The sequence below is a fragment of the Aristolochia californica genome, unplaced genomic scaffold, assembly GCF_029961685.1.
Source record: "Aristolochia californica isolate CCGP_79_NKW_82.1479 unplaced genomic scaffold, dmAriCali1.0.hap1 SCAF_5, whole genome shotgun sequence".
Taxonomy (NCBI): Eukaryota; Viridiplantae; Streptophyta; class Magnoliopsida; order Piperales; family Aristolochiaceae; genus Aristolochia; species Aristolochia californica.
Window position 1 is genome coordinate 43,992,515 of NW_027182214.1, and position 11,894 is coordinate 44,004,408.

The 11,894-nt window shown below is 34.0% G+C and overlaps 1 protein-coding gene across 1 annotated transcript; it reads left to right on the top strand.

The window, feature by feature from the left end:
- Positions 1–1,647: 1,647 nt before the first annotated feature.
- LOC137965416 (terpene synthase 1-like) lies at positions 1,648–4,321 on the top strand. The gene is made up of 7 exons (XM_068811703.1): positions 1,648–1,788; positions 1,887–2,154; positions 2,310–2,682; positions 3,114–3,332; positions 3,429–3,567; positions 3,670–3,918; positions 4,028–4,321. Exons 1-7 carry the CDS (start codon positions 1,648–1,650, stop codon positions 4,319–4,321), a joined length of 1,683 nt encoding a protein of 560 aa, XP_068667804.1.
- The last annotated feature ends 7,573 nt before the right edge of the window (positions 4,322–11,894 follow it).

Here is an 11,894-nt window from a genome sequence, read left to right on the forward strand (position 1 = left end):
AACTCTTCTTGCTCATCTTCAGTGAGTTTATAAAACTCTGAATTAGTCAAAATTCCAACTCCACCAAAACTCCTTCAGGACTACTCAAATTTCAAAATCAGAGATCCAACCATCATTAAAGAACTTGATTTTCTCTTGGTCTAACATGTTCTGGTTGTTCCAATAGCCATCTTTCTCGAACAACTTTGTGAACTCTATTTTAATTCTCATATTGAGAAGAAGCTTCAACTGTTCGTCCTTGATTGATCTCTGCTGTTGATTCTTGTTCTATTTTAATCTCTACTAGTTTCAAGTATCTAATTTTGTAAAAGGGTAAACTCCTTTTATGTGTGATCTACTCCTTATAACTAATACCTGCACTTAAACACTTCAGTCTTCCTATTGAATGGGTTGAGTACTTGTAAATTCACAACTTACCATTTTTTAGGTCGACTCCTTTTAACTTAAGTTCTTCAATTTTCTAGGAGAAAGGATCGACACCTATACATTAGTTTGACTCCTTTCTACCTCTACGTTTTAGATCTTCCATTTTCTCACTGAAGTGCTCAGCTGATTTGCATGGGTCAACTCCTTTTACCCTAGATTTAAAAAATTCCACCTTTTGCTACACAAGTTACACTTGAATACCATGATTAATTCGCTAGGTTTGTTATCATCAAAATTAGGACATCCAAAGGGATCATGAGACCTTTTTCCAACATAATCTTAACCTTTGGTCTCTAGGGAAGAAGTTTTACAAAGAGTGTTTGAGTTCTATTAGGAGTTTTATTTTGGGTGTAACAGGGAGTAGGATAGTTTAATTTAACTTTGATTGTGTGTACTCTCTCTCTCTCTATTATACATAGAGAACAATGTACTCAATTACAACCCATCAATGAATTATTTCTTCCACAAAATTTTAAAATGGTATCAGAACAAGTTCTATATGCTGACTTGGTATTCCACAGAGACTACGGTTTCCTCGATAGGTCTCAATTCTCCTTTCCAAGTTTATCGTTGTTGAAGGACTCTTCTCAAAAATTTGTCTTGTATGCACATCTTGTGCTTCACCACTCTCTGGGCGAGTTCATGTTCATAGACTCTATTTTCCTCCATGTCTACACACTTCTTGCTCTTCTACATCAACTATAAAGAGTCATAATTTTCAAACAAAAAATTAAGTTTTGTTTCTTCAAATTACGTTTATAATGATCGAGGACAAAACTGGTCCTCGCCCTAGTAACTTGTTCCTACCTGAAAAACGCTATCATGAAAACAGCTTATGGCAACCATAATTAACAGACCAAGTCCTCGTTCACCGATTAATGCAGATTTTTTAGTTTATATTTTTAAGGACGTTCATGATCATGCTTGCGGCGAATGATACTGCTTGATTCTTTAGCAGATTCTGCATGCTCGATGAGAGCTGTATTGGTTTAGCTTTACATTTTAGTAATACAAGTTGGAGAGAGCCAGGGAGAGGACGTATTAGTGATGCAAGAGATACCATCACTGTAAGGTTGTGAAAGGCTGAAAAAGATGCTCGGATGCTGTTGGGTTTAACTTGAAATGTTACCTATAAATATATGGAATAGTGAAAGCTTCAACCATCCACTTCCACTCGCTAGCTTGCAACAGCCTCCCTGCTCCTATTCCTTCTCCAATACCATGAGTCTCTCATGGCCTCTTTCTTCAGTTAATTCCCACTCGACGGTGGTGAATAGAAAGGATGAAATGATACGAAGGTCCGCAGATTTCCCTCCCAGTATCTGGGGTGACTACTTCCTGAACCACTCTGTAGACCAGACGGTGAGTCGCTCTTCATACACGACTCTTGTTACTTTTCTTTAACTTCTTTTAGAATAGGAACTCTCTCTTCTACTGTTGTGTTAAACTGTTGCATGCAGGTGTTGGACAAATGGGCAAAGAGGGTTAACGAGCTCAAGGGAAGTGTGAAGATGATGCTACGTGATGCTAAGGGATCTGACGTCCATGAAATGGGTTTGATCGACACACTTCAGCTACTAGGACTGACGTATCACTTCGACGATGAAATTGAAGCTGCGATGCGTCGAATACATGATTCTTACGCAGAAATCGTCCAACAAGATGACCTCCATCTTGTTGCACTCTGCTTCAGACTACTCAGACAACATGGCTATAACGTGCCGGCTGGTAACACCCTTCTTCTCGCTTTTTTTTATTATATGTTTCCTGTTAGGGGTGCAATTTGTTCTTAAACATTTCAGAGGAGGAGGAAAAGTCGTTAGGGATGACATCGCTTTCTGTTTGTTTGACGAGTGCTCAAAAGTTTTTCCACGATGAAACAGATATATTTAACAAGTTCAAAACCAATTACGGCAGCTTCGACTCTAACCTGTCAACCAACGTAAAGGGCCTCTTAAGCTTGTATGAAGCATCGTTTTTCAGCATGAGAGGCGAAAGTATATTGGACGAAGCTGTTGTTTTCTCTCGGGAGCAGCTCAGGGCGACCATGCCCAAACTTGATTCTGTTCTTTCAAAGAGGGTTGATCATGCACTCGAGTTGCCCTTGTTAAAGAGGGTGCCGAGGGTAGAGGCGAGGGACTACATCTCGTTCTACCAGGAATCTGATGACTGTAATGAACTAATATTGGAGCTGGCCAAGTTAGATTTCAATCTCTTGCAAGCATTGCAACGGACGGAGCTCAGTGAACTCTCCAGGTACGTTGGATACTGCAGACCACCGGGATTTTCTCTATCCACAGCCCATATGGAAGCCTCTCATCATTACTTTCCAGTTTCGTAAGCCAGAGCGTGTCTTTCCAAACATTTTCTGCATTTTATGCTAAGAATGTTCTCTGTCGCAAGATTTTTAAATTGGTGCTCTTTTCAATACGTGATTAATAAATGACCCTCATAGTTAGCTTTTATGAGAAAAGGCTCTGGGATTCTTAATCGCCTCAGAATGTGTCAAATGTTTGGTGGGATTTGATTAAGAAAATCCATCGACACATGGTAGTCCACATACCGAGTCCATTTCTCCTTGGTATATTTGATTAATTAACATTCCCCATTAGTTTTATTGGAAAAAAGACCTAGGGTTCTTAATCACCTCCAAAGTGTCACATGCATCATGGCCTCATTTGACGCAGGTGGTGGAAGGACTTAGACCTGGCAAGAAAGCTTCACTTTGCCAAAGATCGCATGGTGGAGGCTTATTTGTGGCCCTTGGGCGTAAATGCTGAGCCTTCATACTCAAGAAGCAGAATTTTAACCACAAAGATACTTGCCATTGTATCCATGATTGATGACATCTACGACACTTACGCTACTTTTGAGGAGCTCCAACCATTCACTGATGTAATCCAAAGGTAGAGAGATGACCCAACAAACACTTCCCTGAGCCTAATCGATATGATATTCCAAAGGTTCTGTTAATCTACAATCAAGTGTTTCTGAATCCGTAGGTGGGACATGCTGGGCATCAACAGGCTTCCAGAGTACATGAAGGTAGCAATTTTGGGACTGTTTAATTGTGTAAAAGGAATCGAGGAAGAACTGGCTCTCAGAGGGAGATCCGATCGAGTCCACTACTTGAAGGAAGCTGTATGATTTTTCATCCCAGTATCTTCATGAAAAAATTGGCCAACTTTTGCTAACCTCTACTCTCACAGTAGTTTGATGCTTCAAAATTGGTTTGTGTTCCAGGTGAAATCTTTATCTAGAGCCTATTTTAAAGAATCAGGATGGCACAACAACGGGTACTCTCCGGGGGTAGAGGAATGTCTCTCAGTTACCTCTATCACGTCAACTCACCCTTTGCTTATCACTCTTTTCTTCCTCGATTTGGAGGCAATCGCAACCAAACAGGTGTTCGATTGGCTCTTAAGTGAACCAAAGCTCGTCACGAACACTGGACTCATATGCAGGATAATTGACGACCTCGAATCGTACCAGGTAACCTCCATTAATTCCTTCTAAAACATTCTTTTTTAACAATATTTTACTCTATCTCTCCATTCGGTTAATTAAGCACTCTTTTATGTTGTGACTTTGATGTTTCTAGTTTGAGAGAAAGAGAGATCACGTCCCCTCAGTAGTCCAATTTTATGCGATAGAGAAGGGCGTGTCGGAAGAGGAAGCCTGTGTTAAACTTCGAGAGAGGGTAGCGATAGCCTGGAAGGACATTACCCAAGCGAGCCTTGAACCATCTCCCCTTCCGTGGAGTCTCACCACTCTTGTGGCAAATATGTCGCGTGTCATGGAGGTGTATTACCTACATGGAGATGGGTATACTTTCCCCACAGAGAAGACTGAAAAAATCGTCACCTCTCTGTTGATTGATCCTGTCCCTATTTGACAATTGGAGAGTTGGTCCAGCTACGTTAATGTCTTGTTTTTAAGTGTGAATTTTTTTTTTTAAGTGTGAAACATGGTATTTTGATGGGGTGGAGTGGTGTGTTGGGTATGGTCTGTGATGTGTGATGAAGTGCAGCTTATGTTGTAGTGTTACTCGAGAGTTGAAATGGAAAATTTATCTGAACCATGGTATTCAGTTATGTGGTAATGTCTTATTTAAGTATTAAGATGTAAAAATTGTGAAAACTAGGAAGTTGGGCTTATAACCAATCCCAAAATAATATACCTAATTATGAAACTTCTTTTTCAATCGAAAAAAACTTAAAAGTCTTAGTATTCATAATCTATATGGAACCACACCCTCAAGTGTAGGATGTCTTTGGAGTGGATTGTTTATATGGAGGTCTCATACACGAGCACTTTCTTTCATTCCATATAAAGTTGGGTCTAAAGCCTGTCCTAAAATGATTAATTAATTAAGAAACTATTTTCCAACTAATAAACTCAAGATCTTACTATTAATTTATTAGTACTAGATATTCTTTACAAAAACATGGTATTTGGTTTTTAGAAATTTATGAAAATCAGTTTAAGAAAAAAGATCTAAAACACCATTTTAATAAAATTTGCACATATACAAAAAAAACTGATTAAATGAATTCCATTTCATTAAAACCCACTAATTGACAACTATTTTGTTTACACCCTTCCTTAATTGAGTCCACTAACACTAAAAAAGTCCTTATTTAAATATCTTAAAAAATCAACAAAAAAGTTTGATATCTATAAATTCTATTAGACAAATTTATCATATCTTCCTAGTAATGACTAATTATATCCTTTACCTACTTCCCTCTAACTAATATTTAGTATTAATTTTTTATTATATGTAACTATAAATGATAATGTGATTTATGTTTAAATAAAATATAAAAACTTTCATTTGAGAAGAGGTACAATCATAAATTATCTTTAAATAGAATGTTTTATTTTTAATTTATGTATCTAGGGTATTTAGTATATAGTAGATAACAATTTATTGGAAATAAAGTTTTAGTAATAAATTTTGTAAAATCCAGTAAGGAACAAATCTAGTGGAGGTTGAATACGTTTGTTAACTTTTTCTTATAATTTAACTCTTTTTGCATAATCCATATGTGTGTATTTGTTCTTTCAATTGATTCAAACGTGTAAAGTTTATTGTATAATTTATGTTTGTGCATCATGATCCAAGAACAAGATAAAATGATCATTAATAAAGTACACAGAATTTTTAGGTGGTTCACATTCCTTATACAAATTACTACACTCCTCAAGATGTTTTTAGCACCTTAAAGTTCTACTAAGTTTGGGTTGCCCTATGACACCTACATCAAATAGCCTCTAAGGCCAATTACAACATAGGGACTTACACCATTCAATTGACCACCATAACTATTTTATAATATAACACCTTTACGTAGATTATAACAGCTAACTAGGCACACTAGCCTAGACCCACAAAGGGATTTTTCAGTAACTCAATAGACTACATAAGCGTAGATCTACATACGGATTTACCAACCCTTACAACTCAACCACAATAGCTTCTCTCAAATTCTTTGGAGTGTAATCGATCTTTCCTACTCAAGGCTTGACACAAATTGCAAAGAGTACTTGCTTACAATGTAGCCCAATGTGAAGTACCTCAATAGACTGATTTGACAATGAAAAAGAAAAAAAATAGGTATACCAATCCTAAGTACTACCTATATATTTATCAGCTTAAACCAGCCCATAATGATTGATTTAAAAATAGAGCTAGCTCAATGTAAATCTTGGATTGGTTTTTTGAATTGTGGAATACACATAAAATAACTCAATATATATTTGATTTCAAAGTACAGCCCATAAGTAGTAATCTCAACCTTAATAAATGATTTCAAAGTGCTATTGTTCTAGTTCGTGTACTCGACAAAGCACAATCAGTCTATCTCAAAGTTTGAGCATGTAAATACTTGAATTTGAATTCTTATCTACAAATTTCAGTGTTTCGTAAAACTCCTTTCAAATGACCCACCAAATTAAAATACTTGTGTATATGAAACAATTTTAAAGTAAAAGATCAAGGAAGTTTTATTTCAAACGGAAATCAATCACACAAACACTTAAAATACAATTTTTAAATCAAGTTTGATTCAAAACCACTAGGGACATATTCACCATACAAATATTTAATTGTTCATTTAAGATTTGAACGAACATGTGTTGGAATACTTAGCTCAATGGCGAGAACTATCGATTTTGATTTCCTTAAGAGGTTGATGTTGAATATCTTGAAAAGAGAAATACTTCACTAACTTGTTGTAATTTGAGTACAATTAGCCTCTATTTCTAATAGAGGAATTAAGTAGAATCTAATTACAATTAAACTTCCATTGTCCCAGTTACACCCAAAGTTAAACACTAAAAGATAAGTCCTAGAATAATTTAACAATCGAATATAAATAGAAGACTAATATAACTAAAACACTTTTAACTAAGATTGTCCTACGAGACTTCCTCCTACTCTTGTAAGACTCCACCATATTAATTTTGGTTATGTGATATTTCTTACTGTGAGAGTTATGTAAAAGTCTTCCATATTGCTCTTTAACACTCCCCCTTAAGGTGGAGTTTAAAACTACAACTTGTAATGTAATGGGTTTTTGGTCTTCAATCTTCATTGCCTAAAAGTATTTGCATAGATGTAAAATCTTCATCTTTTGTTCTCCCCTTTTCTTGAATATTGTACTCACCAAAAAATTACCACAAGATGTGGAATAATATATATCTTTCTTTTACTTCTTCTACTCCTCTCCAAGTTGGGGATAAAAATCCAACTTGAAAAAATCAAAATATAGGAGAAGAAAATACTCATAGTCATACGATAAAACTCCATACACCAGTTAAAATGGCCATAGTCTAAAACACACTATGCTCAATTTTAAATCCCAAAAAACCAGCCCAATTTTAGGGCACAATAAAGAGACAAACTCACTTTTTAAGGCTAGATCAAACACAAATTACCTCTTGGGTGAAGAAAAAAAAACTTGATTCAAGCTAAATAATGGGCATGCTCCTATACTTTTAGGTAGTGGGTCTAGGCATTGACCTAAAGTGCTGAAAATACAAGATGATTAATTGAAGAAATACTAGAGGAAAAAAACTTTAACTAGAAGGTGGTGACTATGCAACACTCATACTTCTAAACGAATATAGAATGTGACCTTTATTTCGTGAAAGACTAAGGGAAAATATAACTGTAGAACTTAATAAATTTAACCATGTGTAACTTTTTGGGGTGGCTACAATTTTTCGGAGTTGACGATGTGGAATACACACAACCAAGTAACAAAAATGCAAAACTTGAAAACAACATCAATGTAGGATATTGCATACCTTGAACGAGCACATCATTGAGTGACTAATTCTAACCAAAATTCTCTAGTGAGAAGAGAAATTTGGCTAACAAAGTAGGATTCTAGGAGAAAATAAAACTCAATTCATGTCAATGCATGGACAAATAATAGGAGTTAAAAAGGAAAAGGATATATTTTTAGTAGAACTAACTTTTGGTACTTTTGATATTGGTATCTCTCAAAACTTAGCTCAAAATCACAAATGATTTGTTTTTCAAAAAAATTATACTCAAAGAGCTTTAATTTGATACCCAATTTGACATAAAAAGCTTTGTTCTTGAATCTGTAATGATCACTTGATTTGTTTTGTTATGTAACATGACCATTTCCAACTTCAATAAGAATAACTACTTCCATATAGATTAGATTGACATGAAAGTTAATCCTTTTAAAACTAGACTTTGATATCTTTTATTAAGGTACAACATTTCTTCATAAAATGTACTTATTTTGAGAGAAACAATCTGATAGATTTCAGACTTTGTACTCATGCCAAATAAATACTCTTTCTTCTTTGGCCAACATGACCATTGACTCTTCAAAGATTGATATATCCCTCAAAAAAAATAGATTGAAAATTGGTTTGATAGGTTAGAAAATAGATTTATATATCTTTCTTTTAACTATAATTATCCATATAAAGTTTCATTTTTATGGTATAAAATGCCTTAAAATTTGAAGTTTTCTACAGCTGCTCTAACCTCTCTTGCAGCTTGACCTTTGTTACTTCAAATATTGATTTCTCTTTATGGAAAACTTTGATTATCAAAATTAGTTTTTCTTTCAAAAGTTGACAAATATATTTTTTGAATATATAATTTTTAATATGAAAATTAGATTATAGATGTTTGAATGCCAAGGAAACAATGGGTATTGAGACAAGAATTTTTTTTTTGTAGAATACGAACCTAAACTACTAGAGATGATATATTAGAAAATGATTACATTATCTTCTTGGGTTGACCAAATCAACTCATAGAACCCACTCTGATACCATGTTGAATTTTTTGAAAAAATAAATACTTCACTGACTTGTTTTAATTTGAATAGAATGAGCTTCTATTTATAATAGAAGAAACAAGTAGAATCCAATTACAATTAAACTACATTTGTCCTAGTTACACTCATAGTTAAACACTAAAAGATAAGCCTAAAAATAATTAAACAATTGAATATAAAATAGAAGACTAGCATAACTAAAACATCTTTTATTAAGACTCTTCCATGAGACCTCCTCCTGTGAGACTCTTGTAAGACTCCATAATATTAATTATGGTTATGTGAGACTTTTTGCTATGAGAGTCATGTAAGACTTTTTCGTACTTGCTCTTCAACATTTGGGAATGGAAAAAATCTCTTCAAATGGTGTGTGAAGGTTAAGAGGCTTGAAAAATACTTTGCCCAAGAGAAAAAATCATATGGAGCGAGTTTGCCTTAGATAGAAGGCTCTCCAATGTTCAAAAAATTAGTTGTTATGAATCGATAAGGTTATTTTTTGTATTTACACAAATAGGTGAAAACTATGTCAAAATTTTCTAAACAAATTAAGTAATAATTTTTTGTACTGTTAAACATGTTGGCAGGTCACTTACAAAATTTGGAGACCTACAACCCTCTAAATGTACCTCTGACATTCTAAAATTTTGATTTCTATAGCATGGGTTCAAATCATGTGTCTTGGGTTCGACTCCTCTTGCTTCTACACCCAATAGGGGTTCACTCCTTTTTTATTCCAAAACTTTCTCTTGGGTGCATTTGAATCCTTTTATTTTTTGTTTTCCACATATAATGGGTTGAACCCTCCCATGGGTCTGAACTCTTGCTCAAATAGGTTTGAATCCTCCTTGTCAATTCTACACCTCCCAATGGGTTATACACTTTTCAATGGGTTTTATAACTCTCATTGGGTTCTACACCTCCCATTGGATTTTATACCTCCCAGAAGGTTCTACTCCTCGCAATGGCTTATACACCTCCCAATGGGCTCTACTCTTCTTCTTTCAAACTTTCTACTTCTCTGTACACAAATCTTTTACTCTCTATCTCATGACAAGGGCTTGAATCCTTCCATAGGTGTCAACTCGTTTTGCTTCTTTTTACCATATGTTTGACTCTTTTTGTCTTTTCACTTCAAGGTTTATCTTTTTCACTGGTGTGCTTGACTTATGTGCATGAGCTTGAATCCTTCAGCATTTAACACTTCATATGGTCGTATTCTTTTACCTATTTTACTTTTCTTGATTGGCCTCCTTCCTTTTCTTATAGAAATGATTCTTCTTCCTCTTGTTTGGTAAACAGTGCTAGTTGGTTGTTTCTCAACGTTGTTTATTCCATTTTGATGTATGGGGTCGTTCTGAAATTCTCTTGCCACTCGAATGGATATGCTATCGAGAGTTTCCTTTAAGGGTTTTTTGAGCTGCACAACATTGTACATATAATTAGTGGTTTGAGTCTTCATAATTATCAAAATTATCTCAATGGAGATCTTGAGACCAACAAGTTTTTAGATATGAACATTACATTAATGAGTTCTTTGGATTTTAGTGAGGTCAATTAACTCATTTTAATTATTTGGTAAATGGTATTTGAAAGAGTCGATAAAAGAAATATGTAAAAGAATTTTTTTTGTCATATACGACGAAGTATGACAGAGTTAGGCCTACATTGCATTTCTTCTAATCAACAGATTGATGACAGGCTTTCGTTAGATTCTTTGGCTTCAAGTTTTTCAAAACCCCAATAGACTTCTGGACTTGTGATTTTGAGCCATTTTATCATTTTTATCAAAGTGAACCAAAATACCCTTTTACATTTGTATAAATAAAATTTTAATTACCAAAACTGAAACCCAGATCCATGATCAAAATCGTGATAATTGATCAATGATCAAGATTGGAAAAATTTGGCTATCAATTTACTACTATCAAAGTTGAAACTCTTGACGGTTAAAACAGAGAAATTTTGTCAATAGTCAACATGGTAAAGTCTAAGTTTTGGTCAATCTAGGTTAATTATTAAGATAATTAGAACACAATCAATGATTAACATGAAGTCAATCATACAGGGCCACCATCAAAATCAAATTAGAGGGTGACACCTAAGCGAATGACATAGCACATCACCTACATGTTGCCTTGTAGTGTTAAAATGAGGCATAAGATTCCTCTAAATACCTAAAATTTGATGATACCAAACTAAGCCACTTAACATTGGCCTATAAGTGAAATTTTAGTAGAAAAGAAAGTGACTTCAAATATTTTTAAAAAAGGATTCAAATCCATATAGTAGAGTCAAGCCCTCCAATAACACAGAGGAAGAGAAAAAGGAGTCCAACCCCAATTACAATGAGTTATGAAATAAATATAAAATGACTCAAACCCCAACTATAATGAGTTCTGAATAAAAAAGAAGTTGAAACTATGGTGAGTTTGGAAATACAACAGATAGAGGGGGAAAAGGAGAATAACCTCTTCTTTTTCAAAAAATATAATTACTTGTTTAAGCCTGAATATCACTAAATCTATTTGTTGTATTTATAATTTGGTCATATATGAAATTACGATATTTAGGCAGTCACTTTTGGAAATAAAGTATTTAATAAGGCTTATATTTAAAAATTACCCTTTATAAACTAAAGCATAAATTACACTTGATATGTAGAACTCGATTAAATCTACAAATTAATGAAGTTAATATGTTTGTTTTGATTAAAAAAAATCAATCGTATAAAATATCTACCAGTATTTAATTAGAAGTACCACAAAGAAACCTAATGCAAATTGATGTGATCCAAAAATTAAAATGCATTATATTGAATCTTAAAATTTTAGACCAAATCTGACATGTGAATATTCAACCTCATTTGTAAATAATTTAATTTATTAATTATTTATCAAATTTGTCCATTAAGGATTAAGATTTTGGATGTATGATCACAAGAATCCAATATTTTAACTTAGTTTCTCCCTATAATTCTAAATGTCTTTATCTTTGTATTCATTAGACATACATAAGCATCCTCTATGGTTATAGGATAACCATTCAAATTATAATTAAAAGTGGTGCTAGAGTACAAACATCTGTTACATTTAACAAGTCACATATGGATGATATTCTCTCCCAATTTTAACCACA